Source organism: Geotrypetes seraphini, chromosome 8 (assembly GCF_902459505.1).
Source record: "Geotrypetes seraphini chromosome 8, aGeoSer1.1, whole genome shotgun sequence".
Classification (NCBI taxonomy): domain Eukaryota; kingdom Metazoa; phylum Chordata; class Amphibia; order Gymnophiona; family Dermophiidae; genus Geotrypetes; species Geotrypetes seraphini.
The window spans coordinates 180,035,826-180,058,206 of record NC_047091.1 but is presented as its reverse complement, the minus strand read 5'-3'; the positions used below and the strand labels follow the sequence as shown (position 1 = coordinate 180,058,206).

Below are 22,381 nucleotides of genomic sequence, written 5' to 3'. Positions count from 1 at the left end.
AGGAATGCTACTGAGGCTGCCATTGCTCTGACCTTATGGGCTGTGACCTTACAAGGGAGTGATAATCCAGCCTGGGCATAGCAGAAAGAGATACAAGCCGCCATCCAGTTAGAGATGGTGCGCTTTGATACGGGTCTTCCCAACTTGTTAGGATCGAAGGAGACAAAAAGTTGAGGAGTGGTTCTGTGTGGCTTGGTGCGATCCAGGTAGAAAGCCAAGGCACGTTTACAGTCTAGAGTGTGAAGGGCCGATTCTCCGTGGTGAGAATGAGGCTTAGGGAAGAATACTGGAAGTACAATGGATTGGTTGAGATGAAATTCGGAGACCACCTTAGGCAGGAATTTCGGGTGAGTGCGGAGGACCACCTTGTCATGGTGGAATACTGTGAATGGTGGGTCCGCCATCAATGCCTGGAGTTCGCTGACTCTGCGAGCGGACGTAAGGGCTACAAGGAAAAGCACTTTCCAGGTGAGATGCTTCAGAGGGGCCCTGTTGAGTGGTTCAAACGGGGGTTTCATGAGGTGGGAAAGGACTACATTGAGGTCCCAAACCACTGGGGGTGGTTTGAGAGGAGGGTTAACATGGAAGAGTCCTTTCATAAATCTGGCGACCACCGGATGGGCCGAGAGGGGTTTCCCTTGTAGAGGCTGGTGGAACGCCGCAATAGCGCTCAGGTGGACTCGTATGGATGTGGACTTGAGCCCAGATTGAGATAGGTGCAGGAGATAGTCCAGCACGGAGGATAAGGAAGCTCGCTGAGGTTCCTTTGACTTAGAAACGCACCATGAGGAGAATCTGGTCCATTTCTGGGAGTAGCATTGTCGAGTGGCGGGCTTCCTGGAAGCTTCCAAGACTTCCCTCACTTCTTGTGAGAATTGGTGAGGGGTTACGTTGAGAGGAACCAAGCTGTCAGGTGGAGAGACTGCAGGTTGGGATGAAGTAGTGATCCTTGATGTTGAGTAAGTAGTGAAGGAAACACTGGAAGTGGTACTGGTTCCCTGCTGCTGAGTTGAAGTAGGAGGGAGAACCAAGGTTGTCTGGGCCACCGAGGGGCTATTAGAATCATGGTGGCCCGTTCGAGTTTCAGCTTGACCAGAGTCTTCTGGATCAGCGGGAATGGTGGGAACGCATATAGAAATCGTTTCCCCCAGTTCAGTAGAAAAGCATCTGCCTCGAGGCGATGAGGAGTGTAGATCCTGGAGCAAAACTGAGGCAGTTTGGCGTTGTGGGGAGCCGCAAAGAGGTCTATCTGAGGCGTCCCCCATTGCGTGAAGATTTGGTGAAGGGGGTTGGAATGGAGAGTCCATTCGTGCGGTTGTAGCAGACGGCTTAGTTTGTCTGCTAGGACGTTGTTCTCCCCCTGGATGTATACTGCTCTGAGTAGGGCGTTGTGGCGCACCGCCCAGTCCCAGACTCGTAGAGCTTCCTGGCAAAGGAGGGACGAGCCCGTGCCCCCTTGCTTGTTGATGTAATACATGGCAGCCTGATTGTCTGTGCGAATGAGGATTACCATGTCGTGAAGTAGATGTTGGAAAGCTTGGAGCGCATTGTAGATGGCTCTGAGTTCCAATAGATTGATTTGGTGTAGTCTTTCCGCACTGGTCCAGAATCCTTGGGTGCGGAGACCCTCCAGGTGGGCCCCCCATGCGTAATTCGACGAATCGGTTGTGAGAACTTTCTGATGGGGGGGAGAGTGCATCAGCAAACCTCTGGATAGATTCGAAGAGGTCATCCACCAAAGTAGAGACTGCCGAAGAGCAGGTGTGACTACGATGCGTTTGGATAGTGGATCGGATGTCTGATTCCACTGTGATGCCAGGGTCCACTGGGGGATCCTGAGGTGGAGTCTGGCAAAGGGTGTCACGTGTACTGTGGAGGCCATATGGCCCAGGAGCACCATCAGTTGTCTCGCCGGTATGGTTTGGTGAGTGACCACCGACTGGCAGAGATGAAGAAGAGACTCCATGCGTTGCCAGGGCAGGAATGCTCGGAGTCGGGTGGTGTCCAGGACCGCTCCGATGAAGGGGAGGGACTGGGTGGGTTGTAGATGGGACTTGGAGAAGTTGATCTCGAAGCCCAAATTCTGGAGGAAGTAGGTTGTAGCCAAGGCCGCCGAAGTGACCTCTGGGGCTGACGGGGCCTTGATGAGCCAGTCGTCGAGGTATGGAAAGACCTGTAGACCCCTGTCCCTGAGTGCTGCGGCCACTACCACCAGGCACTTTGTGAAGACTCTGGGGGACGAAGATAGGCCGAATGGTAGCACTCGATACTGTAGGTGCAGATTTCCCACCCGAAATCTGAGGAACTTTCGGGAGGCCGGGTGAATGGGGATGTGAGTGTAGGCCTCCTTGAGATCCAGGGAGCATAACCAGTCTTTCTGCTCGAGGAGGGGGTATAGAGAAGCCAAAGTCAACATGCGAAACTTCTCTTTGACCAGGAACTTGTTGAGGGCCCGAAGGTCTAAAATGGGTCGCAGGCAGTGTTCCCGCTAAGGTGCGCTGGCCTGCGTGCGCGCACAAAATATTACATCGCAGCGCAAAGTTTCTCTTCACAGCGCACACACGCGTCGCAAAGGTAAGGGGAGGTAAGGTAAGGGGACGCATTGGGGGGATTGCACTTCCCCACAATTGCCATGCTTCGGTTCCTCTTCTTCCTTCCTTCCTCCCCCCCCCCCCCCCCGCGGGACCCTGCGGCACCATCAACTCTTACTCCCTCTAATGTCGGCCCTGCAGCTCCAGACTTCCTCGCACCTTCTCCCCTCCCCCTTTGGATCGCTATTATTTTAAATGTTATAGCCGCGGAGCTGTATCCATCAGTGGAGATGTCTAACCTCGGCCTGCCCCGGAACTCTTACTGCAACAGTGACTTCCTGTTCCTGCCTAGACGGGCGGCTGCTGCAGTAAGAGTTCCGGGGCAGGCCGAGGTTAGACATCTCCACTGATGGATACAGCTCCGCGGCTATAACATTTAAAATAATAGCGATCCAAAGGGGGAGGGGAGAAGGTGCGAGGAAGTCTGGAGCTGCAGGGCCGACATTAGAGGGAGTAAGAGTTGATGGTGCCGCAGGGTCCCGCGGGGGGGGGGGAGGAAGGAAGGAAGAAGAGGAACCGAAGCATGGCAATTGTGGGGAAGTGCAGAGCTGCAGGGAAGAGTGTTGCGGTACCCAGCTGGAGGGAGAAGGAAGATGAGGGAGGGAATTAAAGGAGATGCCAGGGCTTGGAGCATAGGAGGAAGGTATGCCAGTCTAAGGGAAAAGGAAGGGGGAGATGTGAGAGCATGGAGGGGGAACGAAAGATGGAAGAAAAGGAAAGGAGAGAGATGCCAGAGAATCAGGGAAGGGGAGATACCAGACTATGAGGAGAGGTGTGGGAGAGGGAAGGCGAGGAGAGAGATGCCAGACCAATGGGGTGAAAGGAGAGATGGAAGGGGGAGGCATACAGTTTCTGGAAGGGGCATAGAAGGAGAGAAGATGCCATATAGGGGAAGAGAGACGGCAGACAGTGAATGGAAGGAAGAGAGTTACAAGAAGATGAGGAAAGGAGAAACCACAGAAGACAAAGTAGAAAAAAATTTCTATTTATTTATTGCTTTAGGAGACATGTGTCACTGTTTCTGTGAAGCATTGTATGCAGAGTCCAGCTTCTTGCTGGTTCAATTTAACCTTTGTCTATGTATTTTTATTTTATCCCCCCTTTTACAAAACTGTGAAGCGTTTTTAGCACCAGCCTTGGTGGTAGCAGCTCTGATGCTCAGAATTTTATGAGCATCAGAGCTGTTACCTCCGTAGCTAAAATCCACACTACAGTTTTGTAAAAGAGGGAGGGGTTAGTTTGTGATTACATATTCCTTACTAGGCGAAGGTGTTTTCTGTGTTCTGTGTGTTCGAAAGACATGGTTTTCTGTTAGGATTGACGGTGTAGGATTGATCTGTGCTGGTCTGGCTTGTTTAGTTTTACAATGGGTGTATTGATGTACTGCTCACTGCAATATGTAAGATGCTGCCTTTTCCTAGGTACTCATGTGTGACGTGTGGTTTGTTACTAAAAATCATGTTTTTCTTACAGATGGGGGGGGGTGCCAAAAAATGATGGGCCCCGGATGTTACATATGCTAGGTACGCCACTGTATGTAAAGATACCAGAAAGCTGGCGTAGCAAAAACTTCTAAGTTTTGAGTATTTAACCCTCCCACAATCTCACGGGCACTCGTTTCAAGTTTATTGAGATTTTGATTTAAACGCAATATCAAATATTTTCAATGCGTATAACAAAAATAAATTTGGGGAAATAAATAAAACCATTTGAACCAGTGTTCCCGCTAAGCTGTGCTGGCGTGCGCTGGCGCACAAAATATTACATCGCAGCGCACACGTTTCTCGTCACAGCGCACGATCGGAAGAGGCGTACGGCAGATGGCAGGGCGGCGAGAGGAGAATCGGGCGAGTTGGCTCATAACTTGCTGGCGCCCGATATTTTTGGCTCACGGTGAAAAAAGTTTGCTCACAACACCCGCCCGCTTAGAGGGAACACTGGTCGCAGGTCGCCCGTTTTCTTCGGGACGAGGAAGTACCGGGAGTAAAACCCTCGGTTCAATTGGTCTGACGGGACCGTCTCGACCGCCCGAAGCTGAAGTAAGTTTTGGACTTCCTGAAGAAGAAGGGCGGTCTGCGTCGAGCTTGAAGGATACTCTCTTGGAGGATGGTCCGGGGGGACCCGGTGGAATTGAAGAGAGTATCCTTCTCTTATGATGGAGAGGACCCATAGGTCCGTGGTTATGGCCTCCCATCTGTGGTAAAAAAGATGGAGGCGGCCCCCTATGGGAGAGGCCGAGGTTATGCTCCCGGGAGGGGCGTCAAAAGGGCTGGGGAGCCTTAGGTACAGCGGGTGGCTGGACTTTTTGCTGAGACTTCTGGGGGGGTTGTCTCTTCGCAGGCTGTCTCGCCGCGGGCGTTTGTCTGGGCATGTAACGCCGCTGGTAAATCAGGGGTGGCCTGGAAGGTCGAGACTGTTGAGGTTTGGGTTTGGGCCGTAGGATGGATTGAAAGGATTTTTCATGATCCGACAGCTTCTTGGTAACAGTTTCGATAGACTCATCGAACAGGTCAGCTCCAGCACATGGTACGTTGGCGAGTCTGTCCTGTAGGTTGGGATCCATATCGATAGTACGGAGCCATGCCAGGCGACGCATAGCTACCGCGCTTGCGGCGGCGCGTGCCGAGAGTTCGAATGCATCGAAGGAGGATTGCATCAGCTGGAGTCGTAATTGGGAGAGGGAGGCTACCACTTCCTCGAACTCGAATCGAGCTTGGTTGTCTATGAACGGAGTGAACTTGCGGAGTACCGGCAAGAAGAACTCCAGATAGGAAGAGAAAAAGAAGTTGTAGTTTAGCACCCGTGACGCCATCATGGAGTTTTGGTAGAATTTTCTACCAAATTTGTCCATCGTTCTTCCCTCTCGGCCCGGCGGTACAGAAGCGTAGACCTGGGAGGGATGAGAGCGTTTAAGGGAGGACTCGACCAGTAGGGATTGGTGGGAGAGTTGGGGGCCCTCGAACCCTTTATGGTGCACGATGCGGTATCGAGCATCGAGTTTGCTGGGGATTGCCGGTATGGAATACGGCGTTTCGAAGCACTGCATGAAGGTCTGGTCCAGTAATTTATGCAAGGGGAGCCGAAGCGACTCCGTTGGAGGGTTAGGTAAGTGCATGGTGTCCAGATACTCTTTGGAGTATCTGGAGCCCGTGTCAAGGGTCACATCCAGATCATCCGCCATTTGTCGGAGGAATGATGAGAAGGACAATTGTTCCGCCAGCGTCGGCCTGTGGGACGGGCTGGAGGAGGATGAGGCCTCCAGGTCTGTGGACATCGGGGAGTGACAAGGAGAATCGGGTACCGGTGTCTCCTCGTACTCCGGGCCCCTCGGAGGGGACACCTCTGATGAGGAGTATCCCCTACGTTGCAGTTTTTTCTGCGGTGACACCTCCGAATGGCGTGAGGAGTGCCAGGATGAGTGTCTCGATCGGTGCCCGTCTCGGTGGCGGGACGGGGATCGGGATCGTCTGTGCATCGCATGGTCTCCCGAGGCCCCCAAGTGGATAGGGCTGGAAGCGGTGGATCGCAACTGGGTTTGCGATGCGGGTTCTTGCGATGCTACCCAAGTCTGGTAAGGAGTGCGGAAGAACTCTTCCTGACTATGCCCAGGGCTTCGAGTATCGAGCGGGGGTCTGGTCCCATGTTGGCGCGGAGGCGTAATGGGTTCTAATGGCGGCATATCGGTAAGCGAGGCTTGCCGCGTGGGCATCGCCGCCCTCCCCCGTTCGTCCTCGTCGGTTGTCGAGGTCGAACGGTGTGGGGGAGGGGGAGGGGGCGGACCGCCCCTTTGGATCGGTACCGGGAGGTCACCCTGTATGGCAGCGATGAGCCCGGGTCCGATGGTCTGCATGAGCTCAACGAATTGAGCTTCCAGCACGGACCGTAGCGAAGCCGATAGGGAGGGATCCGCACCGAAAGGGGGTCCTCCTGCACGGACATCGCGCTCCTTCGAGGTCGAGTGCTTCTGCTTAGTAGCTTTCGGCACTTTGATGACCATTGGTGGCACTGTGGAAGGAAGAGGTACCTGAACCGAGGAGACCGGGGCAGGCACCGACGTCGAGCTCGTGGATGGTGTCGGGGCGAGCGATGCCGGTTTCACCACACTCGATGCAGGGGTGGTCGATGCCGGTTTCGCCCGAACCGGGGAGGTATCAGATGAAGTGGAGGCTGTGGGATCCTTAGCTGCGTCCATCTTGAACATCGATTCCCACAATAGGCAACGCCACTTGAATGAGCGTGCCGTAAGGGTAGAGCAAGGCCCGCACGATTTCGGGATGTGGTCAGGGCCCAAACACTGCAAACAGCGCCAGTGAGGGTCCGTGAGTGAAATCGCGCGTTGGCACTTGCTGCACTTCTTAAACCCGGTGATTGGCCGGGACATAGGCCGGAAAATCTCCGCCGCGAGGTCGAAGCCAGTGGGCCTGAGCCACATGGCCGGCCCGTTCGACCCGCCGGAGGAAATAATCTTCTCTTTTTTTTTTTTTTTTTTGAAAAAGAAAAGAACTGTTAACTGTAATTAAAAGAAAACGAAAACGCGGACAAGGAAGGCAAATTTAACTGAATTCAGCTAGCGCATGAAGAAGTTGAACTTCTCAGCTCCGCGGAAAAGAAAGAACTGAGGAGACACGCCCGGATCTCCGGGTAGGAAGGCACCGGCGCATGCGCGGTGCGGGCATCTAGAAACTTTAAGTTTCTACAAGCAACACGTGCTTGTGAGACGTCCGTACCGGGGCTCTGTCTGATGACATCACCCACTAGTGAGAATACCTGCCTGCTTGTCCTGGGATAAATTATGTTATAAGCCTAAAAAACTCATGAGGGTCACACAAAACATGAATGACCCTCTAAAGTCCCTTAACCAAGGGCTCAGTATAGCATAGTCTCGCATCAAATAGTTCAACAAACTCTGGTAATCACACTATGCCACAGTTTGAAACTGAAATATATTGAAAAGATGCTGTAAGAGGAGGCAAGTCCTAAGGCAATAAGAAAAAAATTTTGGAGATCTATTTGGGACCCAAGTAAATAATATATTAGAAAATCCAGTGGCTTTATCTTATGATACTATTTTATTTGGTACTCTTATGAGAGCTAAAAGTCAACTATCTGCGAGTAATAACAAGCTTCTATTAGTAATGACAGGGATTGCCATGCAGCTTATTTTGATAAACTGGGATAGGTTAAGTTATTCATTTTGGTGGGAAACCCTATGTTTTACTTATAAAATGGAACGTTGTTTGGCCATACAACAGGGACGATTTTAGAATTTTATGGGTGTTTGGGAGCCATTGGCTAAATATTGTAAAGAGGAATAATTTTTCATTTTGTTGACATCCTGGGGGGGGGGGGAGAATGGGAATGGGATTGATATAGGAATTTAAGAATAGTTTCATGAAGATTTTAATATATTTGTATTGGGTGGATGGGAGGGAGGGAATAAAAATAATAGAGCATTAATGTTATACATTTGTTGTGCTTGGTTTGTAATACCCATATTTGTGATTCATTTGTTGTAGTTTGAAAATCAATAAAGATTTATTAAAAAAAAAAAAAAATACTGCACTATTTTTTTTCTGGGGAAAAGGCTGCCAAAATCCTTGGTCCATTCAGCTCCAGTCTAGTTAGGTTCACAGAATCAATGTGTTTACCTGCCAACGTATGCAGCATCATGAACCACATGGACCTCATGGCTTTCATTCACTCAAAGACACTTGTGTTCAGGCATTTCTTCTTTTGTTTGACACACTGCTATTATATAGGCCATCCAACGTGCCTGAATCAAATGATTTCTCCCAAGCTTCTTTACCGTTCATCCAAATTATGATTCATAAGAACATAAGAAGTTGCCTCCACTGGGTCAGACCAGCGGTCCATCTCGCCCAGCGGTCCGCTCCCGCGGCGGCCCATCAGGTCCGCGACCTGTGAAGTGGTTTTTGACCATTTCTATAACCTACCTCAAGTTCTATCTGTACCCCTCTATCCCCTTAAGCTTAACTTCAGGCACATTCCCAGCCTCTTGGAAGCACGCCTATCTCAAACCCAAATTAAAAACTGCAGCAGGATGCCTCATAGATCCTAAGAACTACCATCCTATTGCAAACTTACCTTTCCTTTCATAAATAGCTGAGAGCACAGTTCACCCCAACTTCAAGAGTATGTCAAAACAAACGCCCTCCATCCATATCAAACAGCTTTTAGACCCTTTCATAGCACAGAAACCTCTCTAATTGTACTCTGCACTCACATCTACAAAGCTTTTGATCAATTCAGATATGTTATGATGGTTAACAAGACTAAGAATATTATAATGCCCCTGTATCGCTCCATGGTGTGACCTCACCTTCTCCTTACCTCAAGAAAGATATAGTGAGATTCCGGAACTTGGAGACATAGGAAATGGCTGTGAAGCTGTTGAGCTCCCATCCCTGGGCACCCTTTTGTTGGTTTTCAGCTTTACAACTTATCTCCTTAAAGGCAGAAAGTCTGGAAATTTTTCAACTAATGGCTTCTAATAAGCAATCTAAGCCTGAATCAGCTTCAAAATCAGGTGGGAAGGCAAAGAGATTAAAAGAAGATCCACCCACTCCTACCAAGACTCCCCTGCCTGTGGACGCTTTAGACATGATTGAGCTATTAGAGGAGCTGAGAAATATTAGATTGGCTTTGAAGGAAGTCACAGAGCAGATGGTAGCGATGAAGGAAGAAGTGGCAAATTTGGGACACAAAAGTATAATAAACTTGGATAGGAAGAAAAGCATCTCCTTGCAGGAGAGGGTATTTCATCTTTCCTTCCCCTTTCCCCTATAGCAGAGTAGAACTCCCTCATCTCACCCCAAAATAGGAGACCCCAAACTTTTCATACCAAGGACTGCATTTGACTTTTGACCTTTCAGATCAATGAAAACACCAAGGAATTTATTGAGCTGTTTGGGGGGGGGGCGGGGAGCGAAATCTTTGGATGTCTAACCCAAATAACATTTCAATCAATACAAACATTAAACTGCTGTACAGTTCAGCACCAGTTCCATAGTCATAAGAACATAAGAATTGCCGCTGCTGGGTCAGACCGGTGGTCCATCGTACCCAGCAGTCCGCTCCCGCGGCGGTCCCTAGGTCAAAGACCAGTGCTCTAAATGAGCCCAGCCTCACCTGCATACTTTCCAGTCGAGCAGGAACTTGTCCAACTTTGTCTTGAAAACCTGGAGGGTGTTTTCCCTTATAACAGCCTCCGGAAGAGCGTTCCAGTTTTCTACCACTCTCTGGGTGAAGAATAACTTCCTTACGTTCATACGGAATCTATCCCCTTTTAACTTTAGAGAGTTCCCTCTCGTTCTCCCTTCCTTGGAGAGGGTGAACAACCTGTCTTTATCTACTAAGTCTATTCCCTTCAGTACCTTGAACGTTTCAATCGTGTCCCCTCTCAATCTCCTCTGTTCAAGGGAGAAGAGGCCCAGTTTCTCTAATCTCTCGCTGTATGGCAACTCCTCCAGCCCCTTAACTATTTTAGTCGCTCTTCTCTGGACCCTTTCGGGTAGTATCGTTTCCTTCTTCATGTACGGCAGATGTGTCAAACTCTGGCCCACGGTGTCATAAAATTTGGCCCGCCAGACAATGAAAACTTTGCAATTAAGCTGGCCCGCTGGAAGGCATCAGCTGTAGATTCACGCGCCTCAAGTCTTTACTACTCTGCCGCGAGACTTGAGGCACATAAATCTACAGCTGATGTCTTCCAGCGGGCCAGCTGTAGATTCATGCGCCTCAAGTCTCGCGGCCGCCACGCTGTGTGACGCTGTGCTCCTGATGCTCTCTACTGCCGCCACTCTTCATGCTCGTGGTCACCTGCACCCTCCCGGCTGCTGTCGCTGTTCGGGTCCGCCTAGTCCTCATGGCTGCCTGCACTCTCCCGGCTGCCTGCCTGAAAATTTTAAAAGAAAAGCTATTGAAGAGGTGAGTTCCCAAACCATTTGCACATTGTTGGGCCAGATGTGACATGCAGCCCTAGTTTGAGAGCTTCCCCATTACAGTTGAGGGCTCAGAGCTTGCCAGTATAGGCAGTTATGATGCTTCAGATGGGAGATGCTGAAGTGCCTGCCACAAATGGGTTCATCTGTGATTTTACTGGTGGCTTAGATCCCATGGCGGATAACATCCTGAATACAGACAAAGGAGGTGAGAGAGTTGAACCAATGGAAGCCTTCACTCAGTTGCCCCTAAGACACCACAGAAGCTACAGCAGGGGCATAAAAGTTAGTGATGAAATAATTGGTGATTCCAGGTTGATTGCAGTCCAAACCCACAAATGTGACCTTAGATGCCATCTGAGTATATTTTGGATCTAAAAAAGCAAGGTCTCTTTTGAGAGAACAAAAATTGATTTGTCCAAGTTTTTAATTCTGGCCCATCACAGAGCCAGGATGGGGTTGGAGAGGTTGTAACCCTTTACTTCTACTAAGACTAAGGGGTGCTTTTTTAAGGTGTGAACATAAGAATTGCCACTGTTGGGTCAGACCAGTGGTCCATCGTGCCCAGCAGTCCACTCACGCGGCAGCCCTTAGTCAAAGACCAGCGCCCTAACTGAGACTATCCCTACCTGCGTACGTTCTAGTTCAGCAGGAACTTGTCTAACTTTGTCTTGAATCCCTGGAGGGTGTTTTTCCCTACGACAGACTCCGGAAGAGTGTTCCAGTTTTCTACCACTCTCTGAGTGAAGAAGAACTTTCTTACATTCGTACGGAATCTATCCCCTTTCAATTTTAGAGAGCGCCCTCTCATTCTCCCTACCTTGGAGAGGATGAACAACCTGTCCTTATCTACTAAGTCTATTCCCTTCAGTACCTTGAATGTTTCGATCATGTCTCCTCTCAATCTCCTCTGTTCGAGGGAGAAAAGGCCCAGTTTCTCTAATCTTTCACTATACGGCAACTCATCCAGCCCCTTAACCATCTTAGCCGTCCTTCTCTGGACCCTTACAAGTAGCATTATGTCCTTCTTCATGTACGGTGACCAGTGCTGGACGCAGTACTCCAGGTGAGGGCGCACCATGGCCCAGTACAGTGGTATGATAACCTTCTCCGATCTGTTCGTGATCCCCTTCTTTATCATTCCTAGCATTCTGTTCATCCTTTTTGCCACCGCCGCCACACATTGCGTGGACGGCTTTATCGACTTGTTGATCATAACTCCCGAGTCTCTTTCCTGGGAGGTCTCTCCAAGTATCGCCCCGGACATCCTGTATTTGTGCATGAGATTTTTGTTACCTAAATGCATCACTTTACACTTATCCACGTTGAACCTCATCTGCCATGTTGATGCCCATTCCTCAAGCCTTATTATGTCAGTTGCAGATCTTCGCAATCCCCCTGTGTCTTCACTACTCTGAATAACTTTGTATTGTCCGCAAATTTAATCACCTCACTCGTCGTACCAATGTCTAGATCATTTATAAAGATGTTGAAGAGCACGGGTCCAAGCACCGAGCCCTGTGGCACCCCACTGGTGACGCTCTTCCAGTCCAAGTATTATCCATTTACCCCCACTTTCTGTTTCCCATGATCCAGCCAGTTTTTAATCCACATGAGTATTTCACCCTCGATTCCATGGCTCGCAATTTTTCGAAGTAGTCATTCATGCTTAACCTTGTCAAACGCCTTCTGAAAATCCAGATATACAAGGTCGACCGGGTCGCCCTTGTCTATCTGTCTGTTTACTCCCTCAAAGAAGTACAGTAAGTTCGTCAAACATGATCTGCACGGTTAGTGTACTTTAATAAAAGGACCCTAAGTATCTTAATAAAAATGTCAGCCCATGACTTACCCTGCGGTTTAGATTTTGGCCCCTTATGTGATTGAGTTTGACACCCCTGTTGTATGGCGACCAGTGCTGGCGCACCATGGCCGGTACAGCAGTATGATAACCTTCTCTGAAATGTTTGTGATCCCCTTCTTTATCATTCCCAGAATTCTGTTTTCTTCTCATTTGTTTTCATCTGGAAAGACACTCAAGGTCAGGCCTCATGGTGGTCACACAGTCTCCAAGACCAATGCAGAAGTTTATCTACGATCCTTGATCTCAGCTGACGTTTCAATAATTTAATTCTTGAGAAGGTTTGCTGACATATATACATGCTGCCAAAGATGGCCATTTTGGGTAAGACTCGTGGGTAAATGGAGCACAGGAGTCTAAAAGATTATTTGATTTGAACTAGGTGCAAAGGAATACAATTTTAGTTGGATGGGGCAAACATAGTAATCTTCAATGCTGCTTACAAGATCTCTATTCGCTGATCCTTTGCTGGGAAAAATATTGATTGGACCACAGCCCCAGTGATCTACACCCTTTTGCTGCCTATGACTTGAACGGGTCCTTCAGGTCATCACTGGCTTGTAATTCAACCAATTCAAACTGATAAGAAGTCACGGCTTCATTTATGTCAGCTTCAAATGAATTTTGTAAAAAAACAAAATGTCTTTGGCGTAGCAGTGTAATTCTTGGAATCTCTGCTGGAACTCACTCTGCATCATTTCCCATGCGATAGTACATTTTTCTCTCAGAAATGGGACTCCAGGGGCTTCAGCAAACATTTATGCTAAGTAGGAAAATAAAACAAGTTCTCTTCCTCCACAAGTTTTAAAGCAGTCTTAATTTAACTTCAAATTTTAGGAGAGGCAAGATGGCATTAAGAGGTGAGGAGGTAGAGTAATGAGCTCAGTGGAATAAGTGTGGAAGAATAAGGAAATGAAAAAGCAAGGTATGCTCTTACCTATCTGTAAGCAGCCCTGTGCCAGCACCAGTTCAGCTACTGATTGTGAAATTTGCCAGTGGGGATGTCTGGGAGCTGTGGCTTGGTGGAGGAGAGCCAGCTCTGAGCATATTCAGTGCTTTGCTTAGTTCTGTTTCAGGAAGGCCCACTATCCTAAGGTTATCTCTCCGGGAGCGATTTTCCAGCACATCCAGCTTGTCGGTTTGCTTCTGTAGTTGCTCCCAGAGGGAGGTGAGATCTGCAGCTGAAGCAGTGGTTGTTTCCTCTACCAATGCCACCCTGGACTCCAACTCCCCCATACAACAGGTCGTCTCCGTCAGAAGGTTCTCCATGACAGTCAATTGCCCGGAAAGATGTTCAAACCAGGAGTCCAGGGCGCTCACCATGGACGCCATAAGTGCCTCTATGTGCTCAGCAGAGATCACAAGCGTGGTTCCAGATTCCGCTGCCAACATTTTGGGCTCCGACCAGTTGTTTTTCCTTATCTTTTTCCTTTTGCGCAGTTTGCCACTCATCACTGGGCTGATATGGTGCACAAACCTGTCCATAAACTGCCTACTCCACCACAGCAATACTAGGTTCAATTCAAGGGCCGATGGGGAGGTCAGGACCAAGGGCCCAGGAGCTCAGGCACGACACGTCACATCATGTGACGCCCCTTTGCTTAGTTCTGAACAACATAAGATCCTAGATCCTTCTTAGACCGAAACTGGGGCAAGGTTGGAGGATCAACAGGAATCAGAAGGTGCTGATGGGTCAGCTTGTGCATGTGGGTCCACTTCAACGCCAACCCAGTACCTTTCCCAGGCTCACAATCCAGAACACTTTGGAGATTAAGGAATGGGTTGGCATAGGATCTGTGAAGACTATCCAAGGAGAATGAGAAAGACTGACAGAATAACTTTGGATGAGGTCTGGAAAGCAATTGGGAAAATGGAGCAATCAGTATTGGCAAGATTGGATAAAATAGTGAAGAATTCCAGTTCCTTACAAACCCAGCTTGATGAATTCTTGGGTCATCAGCAGGGGAAGACAAAGATTGTGTAAAAGCAGTTAAGGGAAATTCAGGTACATCAGCTGGAATTAATCAAGGATAAAAACTTGGTACATCAAAAGTTGAAACTGGTTGAAAACTTAAAACCTAAGTTTAAACAATGGTTAATTAATTTCCCTGTCACCTATGGTTTCAGCACTTGATATTATCAAGAAATATTGTAAAGATACCTCCAGATACCTAATGACTCTGCTACATTTCACTACAGCTTTTTAGGTTGATATTGGAACTGTTGGGAGCCTAGAGGGCAGAAGGAGAATCGAGTCAGCCAGTTTAGATACAACGGTCTCTTTGGAAAGCTCACAGCCAATTATTTCTACTAAGGCTACTGTGACTGTAACTTTTCCTTTGAACCTAATAGAAATGGAATTCTTTGTTTGCATTTTCACTTCAAGGAAAATAGATTTTGTGGTATGAACGTAATGGTCCCAGCATCTTCTCCTTACCCCCTCTGCTGAAGCCTAGTGCCAAAGTTTAAGTGAAGTGGAATGCACCAATCATGAGGGCAATTGCATTAAGGATCAGGTAATCACTGGCACTGAATGCTGCAATGGTTCCCCTAGAAAAATTTAGAAGGGGTACTTGGGTAGTGTGTGACCTTTACCCTGTAGGCTCGCCAGCATTGTGTCCTAGGGTACTCTCTTTTTCTGGTTCTCACCATCCTACAGGATAGATTGAGATCTCCAAGTGTAAAGACCAATTTCCCTCCACCACCCACCTTCACTGCCTAATGGTGCTAAAACCTGTGCAACAATGGCCTTTAAATACAGGTACGGTCTCCACTTGAGCAGGATGGAGATTTTTCTTCCCTACTGTACCATCTTGGCTAAGGAACAAGAGAGTCTCCATAATGGCAAGGTTGGGGCTAAGTAGAGACTAATTGCCAAAGCCTGTGCTATTCTCTATTCCACTCCTCCAGTAACCTTGATACTGTCCCTAGACACTCCCTTTATTTATTTAAAACTTTAGACTGGCACCCTTCAACAGCTAAGTAAATACATTTACCGTAAGTTTAGTAATCAATGTAGAGAATGACATGGGGACAAAATTTGTCCCCAACCCCATCTCCACAACAGTACAAAATCTCATTTGTACAAGAAGTGAGTAATATGTCTTTTATTGAAAATAATGGTACCAATACGGTGAAGTTTGAGTTTGCAGGGACGGGATGGGGATTGTGTCAAACTCTGTCGCCATGTCACTCTCCATCAAAGTATAGCAGGTTCATTCTAGAAAGTTACAAAATTCCACAAAAAATTCATCTTACAATGAAAACCTTCCTTTTAATAGCAGACATACAATATCCAAAAGTGAAAAGCAGCCTCTATGCCAATTTCAATGTTTACAGTAATGTTTAACAAGGAACAAAATCAAAATTCCATTATATGAACAAGGTTTGAGATTGGGAAATAGGAACATGCTACTTCATATTTCATAAGATCATTAAGCTCTCCTCATCCTATCAAAATTTTAGAAAACTATTAAAAACAAACTTGTTTAACCGATTTGTAACCTAAGAACCCTTAAAGCCTTACCATTTTATTCTGCTTACATGTACTCAATTACCTTACATTGTGACTATTTCACTGATTGTCCAGCTCTTCTTATTGTGAACCGCCTCGAACTACTATAGCTTTGGCAGTATATAAGAATAAAATTATTATTATTATTACATCATTGTATTGGCTGACTATGGTGTACAAAGTGAAATATAAAAACATAAGAATTGCTATACTGGGACAGACCGACGGTCCATCAAGCCCAGTATCCTGCTTCCAACGGTGGCCAACCCAGGACCCAAGAACCTGGCAGAAACCCAGCGAGTAGCAATATTCCAGAGCTGAGATTGTGATGTCATAACGCCTCATTTCACCAATGCCTAAGAGCCAACCTCAGCAGTGATGTCACAATGCCTTGATTGTCCTTTACTTGGCTCACATAACAGTTGCTGTACTGGCACAGACTGAAGGTCCATCAAGCCCAGTATCCTGCTTCCAACAGTGGCCAACCCAAGACCCCGGCAGAAACCCAACGAGTAGCAATTCCAGAGCTGAGATTGTGATGTCATAACGCCTCATTTCACCAATGCCTAAGAGCCAACCTCAGCAGTGATGTCACAATGCCTTGATTGTCCTTTACTTGGCTCACATAACAGTTGCTGTACTGGCACAGACTGAAGGTTCATCAAGCCCAGTATCCTGCTTCCAACAGTGGCCAACCCAGGTCCCACGTACGTAACTACATCCCAAGTAGTAAAAGTTGTTATTGGTGGTTTAAGTATACTTCATTTATCACTAAAATATCTGCAGGATTGTGTAGCGCCCTATTGACCACTGCGCTCTGCTACACTGTAATTAGGTTATTTCAACTCATAAGAAATTACATTTACAGACTATGAGATCTGGTACTTTCCTATGTGCGGGACCTGCTGAGCGGAACAGGCTGTCAGAATACAACAAGCAGCAAAAAGATTTGTGTAAATTAAAAAAATTATTAAAGCGTCATCTGTTTTGTAAGATGAACTATGATGGTTGATGCCTTTTATATAAATTGGCAATTCTGATGTTTTTGGCATATGTTTGTTATTTTTAATTGTGTATGTTTGGTTGTAATTTGCCTTGCGAGCCAAATAGAAATAAATAAATGTATATGTACATACCTACATACATAGAATGAACATAACAGATCTGAAGAATGACAACCAGATTCGAGGAGAAAAGACCGATATTCTGCTGCCCCCTGCTGCTGGAAACATGCACAGTCAGCCGCTCATCTTCAGCAAGGCATGCACAAAGCTGCAAAACACTGAACTAACCTTCTGTGCTGACTTCTGTACACCATCTCTCTCATTCGGAGACGTGTACCTGGTTTGCATTCACCCCAACAATGCTCAGCAGCCTATTTACATATTCCTATCCTCACCTTCTACCTGTGCCGTCAGCCTCTCGATATCCTGCTCTGTCATATGGGAGAAGCGGCAGTTGGAGCCAAAGTCACACTGTCCTAGAAAGACACCCAAGTATATAGCGAAAGGTCAGTGAAATTGAATTACCAGAGACAACTTCTAAATACACTCGTTCATATATATATATAGATACCCACTTTTTTCATTGCACAAAACAGCTACAATAATGCAAAGAAAAACAAACAAACCCAAAAAACATACCAAAGAAAAACATGGCTATACAGATCAAGATAAGTTGCTTATACATATTAGGAATTTCAGAAAGCAGTTCCCCTTTGGCATGATGCATGTACAATGGAGAGTATTAGCAATAAATCTGAGAGCTTGAGACCATACTCCATATAATTATATTCATATATCAAGTTTTATTTAAAATTTGATAAAACACTTATAAAAAATTTCAAAGCGATTTACATTTATTAAAATCAGGCGTATAGAAACATATAATAGACAGACTCTGGCTTAGGAATGAGGCTCTTTCCTATCACAGTATATGCAATATTAACCCATTTAGAGGTACCATGTTTCCCCGAAAATAAGCCCTAGTCACTGGCAGCAGTGTTTCCCCTGCCCCCCCTTCCATCTCTCACTCCTATCCGAACCCCGACCGCGAGACCGAAATACCTGGTAACAAATGGCAGCATCGGCAGCACAGGCTGCATTGCGGCCTGCCCTTCTCACACCCAGCCATTCCGTGCTGCGTTGCTGATTACATCATCAGTGATGCGGCAGAAAAACACCCAGAAATGAGAAGGGCAGGCTGCGATGCAGCCTGTACTGCAAATGCTGCCGTTTGTTTCCAGGTCCTCTACTCCCATTACCTTTCGCAAAAAAATTTCAAACGATCTGTTCTGGACGAAATAACTGGACCGCCCTCTCCGAGTCCACCCACCACTCCCTCGCCCCCCTTTCCACCAAATCCATCTCCTACCCTCACAAAGCCCCCTGGTACCTCCCTTACCACAGAGAACTAAAGCAGAAATGTCGAGCCCTGGAGCGCAAATAGAAAAAATCTAACTCCCCTATAGACAGACAGTCCTGGAGAGCCAACATTAAGCTCTACAACTCAGCCCTAAAAAAAGGCAAGAACTTCTACGGTGAGAAAATCTCCAGATCCAACAACCAGAGCAGTACACTTTTCAAAATCTGGCGCTCTCTAACCTCCAAAAAAGACTCCATCTCTCTCCCCTCCTCTCCCTCAGCCGAAGTTCTAGCAAAATTCTTCAATGAAAAGGTCACTACCATACGTTGTTCCTTCCCTCCTGCAATCTCCCACAACTCCCTGGTGCTCACTGACCCCAACCCTACTCTAATGGCCCCCAGCACTATCCCAGCCAACAGATTCTGGGCTGCCTTTGAGCCCGTATCCGAATCCCATATCCTTAAACTCTGTCTCAAACTGAAATCTTGCAATTGTTCTTTAGACCCTTTCCCTTCCTACCTCTACGAGGAAATACCCACTCAGGCCATCTCCTCCATTACCAAACTCCTAAACTCTGCCCTACATTCGGGCCTCTTCTCCCTAGAAATGGGCCATATCGCCTTAACCCCTCTTTTGAAAAAACCCGACCTCGACCCGTCCAGCTATCGCCCAATAGCAAATATCCCTCTCCTAACCAAACTGCTCGAGACCATCATATCGACCCAACTCTCATCCTATTTAGAGAAATTCTCCATTCTCCTACCTTACCAATATGGCTTCCGCCCCAATTTCAGCACCGAATCCCTACTGACCTCCCTAATCTCCAAAGTTCAACAACTTCGCCATCCTCCTGCAATTCGATCTTTCTGCCGCTTTCGACGTTGTTCACCACGATATTCTAATCTACCATCTCTCTGAGATCGGCATCACCTCTATAGTCCTCGAATGGTTCTCAAAATTCCTCGGCTCCCGATCCTACACTGTCAATAGGAATGGCACCTCATCCTCCCCCTGGATACCAATCTGCGGAGTCCCGCAAGGCTCACCTCTATCCCCTATCCTCTTCAACATTTATATGACCTCTCTAAAACTCCTCCATCTATCCCCCCTTGAAACAATCTACACCTATGCTGATGACATCCTCGTCCTTCTCGAGACCGACTCGAACCTCACTAATCTCTCAGAGAACATATCCTCTTGTATCTCGAACCTCCAATCCTGGGCCCATACCGTCCAAATGAAATTGAATGAATCCAAAACAAAACTACTCTGGCTTGGCCCAAATTTAGCTCATCTACCCACCTCTATCCCTCTGTCCTCTGGCTCCACTCTGCAGCTCTAATTCTCCAGCAAGGTCCTGGGCGTCATCATTGACTCTACACTGTCCTTCAATGACCACCTCAACTCCCTGGCAAAAAAATGCTCCTTCAGCCTACACATGCTGAGGAAAGTAAGATCCTGTTTCCATCAAAAACATTTCGCCGTTCTCGTCCAATCCATCATCCTCTCCAGACTGGACTACTGCAATTCTATCTTCATAAGCCTAACAATGAAAAACCTTCTCAGACTCCAACGGATTCAAAATGTCGCGGCCAAGTTTATCTTTGCCAAAAGTAAATTCGATCACGTCTCACCGCTCCTTTCCAAGCTTCATTGGCTTCCAGAGTTCATTTCAAATGCATCTGCCTAACTTTCAAGATCCTCCATGGCATCCTTCCTCCATTAATCCCACTTTCTTGGAATTCCTCAAATCTTAATACCACCAGACCTAACCAAAAATCAAAATTATCCTTCCCCTCATTAAAAGGCATTTCCCACCCAGAAAAACTGGGGACTTCCCTCTCCTTCAGACTCATCGAGCTTTGGAACAACCTTATCTCCCCCCTTCAAAACCTGAGTGCTCTCCAACCCTTCCGTAAACAGCTGAAAACCTGGCTTTTCTCTAAAACCTAACACTCCCCCCTCTTCTGACATCCTAGCCCTCTAACATTCTCCTCTCCTCTGATCTTCATCTAGCCTTCCTTGGAGTTCCTTTCTTATTACAATTCCTGTAAACCGTGCCGAGCTCCACAACTATGGAGATGGTGCGGTATACAAACCCAAGGTTTAGTTTAGTTTAGGTATTTTGGCTCACGGTCGGGGTTCGGATGGGAAGGAGAGATGAAAGGATCACCGGGGGGGGGAGGTGCACAGCAGGGGTGGGATTGGAGGGATAGAAAGATGCTGCACAGGGGGATGGGAGGGACAGAAGCTTCAAGGGTTCTGCTGCACAAGGGATGGGAAGGAGGGAGGGATAGAAAGATACTACACAAGGGAATGGGTGAGAGGGGAGAGAAAGGAAATAGGAAGAATTGGGGTGGAGGAGAGGAAGGGAGAGAAGATCATTGTACATGAAAAAAATAAAACCTACCCAAAAATAAGACCTAGTGGCTTTTTTGGACCCAAAATTAATATAAGACAGTGTCTTATTTTTGGGGGGAAACACGGTAGTGTCCCAAGAAAACAAAATTGCTTACCTGTAATTGGGGTTCTCCATGGACAGTGGGGGAATGGAGCCATTGTAGCAAGGGGATGTCATCTATCATCACCCTTTCAAGAGGGTACCGCTGTCCTTAAAGGGCTCATAAGAGCCCATGTATGAGTGTTCCTGATAGTTGATAACTGGAAAGCTCAGGGTTGCATGTTTCTGCTGTTCAGTGAATCCCATGCACTCCTGGGTGATGGCAGTCATGTAAAAGGGTTATGGAGAATGGACTGCCCCATGCCCAAAAATGTTGTCACTGTGGGAAAATGCATAAAAGTGAATAGAAGACAATGTGGTCATTTAAAAAATATCAGTTACTGAAGTCAACCTGAAATGGACCACAGTTGCTGTTAAAGCATTTGATGAATGGAGATAAGCTCCACGGAGGCAGTTTCACCTGACAATAGCAAAAGTCAATACAGTCTGCAACCTGTCTGGAAAGTGGCTAGTTATAGCCCAACCTGAATTATTGGGGTTATAAAAGACAAAAACCTGAGAGTCGTTCCTGATTGGCTAAGTCGCTTTCAAGTTTTGGAGCAGGACTCTTCTGCAATTGAGTTCATATGGTGATAACTCCCACTGGGTGGGAGTTTGGATGAGGTTAAAAAAAAAAAAAAAAAAAAGTAAAACTGGAAGGATGATATTCCAGTTAAGGTGCAACTCCATCACCACCTTAGGCAAGAGGAGGGATGGGTCACACCACCATCCAGTTAAGGAAAAACCAAGTGTGCGAAAATAGTGGACCAAGGCCTTAAGTTTGTTCACTTGCCTGTCCAGTACTTTTCAAGACATATGCTGAAGTGTTGCCTTGGTTCAAAGAGACAGACTCAGTCAAAAATCACAGGAAAGGGCAAGTACACGCAACCCGTATCACAATGTTGAGTGACTAAAAATAAACCAATCGAAAAATAAACTAATCGAAACATTCACATTTTTCGATTGGTTCAAAGAGAGCCTGTGTCATCTGGAGAAGGACGTTAAAGTCCCAAGAAGTGGGGAAGAGAGAAGGTGGCTGGACAGGATGTCTCGTAGACAGGAATCCCCTTATGAAGCTAGAAACCAGGGGATGAATCAAAACGGGAGTATTGTCTACTAGGTCATGAGGTGCTACAATAGATAAAATGCAGGTGGACCTAAACTTTTTACAGACTGCAGTTAGAAAATGCAGAGGAAAGTCCAACAGCAGAAGCACTGAGCATTATTTGGGTATATGAGAAGGATTTCCATTTAAGTGATAAATCTTGCAAATACTTGGTTTCTTGAGGTGAGAAAAATTTGGTATACTTTCTATGATATTACATTACATTAGGGATTTCTATTCCGCCATTACCTTGCGGTTCAAGGCGGCTTACAAAAGATTAATAAAATGGGGATTACAATGGGAGATCTATTGATTAATTAGAGAGGTAAGTAGTAGATCTTTTAACATTTCTCGGGTTGTTAAGGGTAAGGTGGCTTACAAAAGAATTAAAAAGGGGGTAACAATGGAAGCACAATTGTTACTAGTGAAGTAAAGAGTAGATCAATTGTCGATTTTAGAGTTATTAAGAGTATGTGATGTTATGG

At 46.8% G+C, this 22,381-nt stretch overlaps 1 protein-coding gene across 2 annotated transcripts in view; it reads right to left on the bottom strand.

Moving 5' to 3' along the window:
* ZMAT5 (zinc finger matrin-type 5) overlaps window positions 1-22,381 on the bottom strand; it is a 55,404-nt gene that overhangs the window by 7,431 nt on the left and 25,592 nt on the right. For both annotated transcript variants that reach the window (XM_033955627.1, XM_033955626.1), the window contains exon 4: window positions 17,327-17,407. In XM_033955627.1, the coding sequence (XP_033811518.1) occupies window positions 17,327-17,407 (81 nt within the window). The remainder of the gene's footprint in view (window positions 1-17,326; window positions 17,408-22,381) is intronic.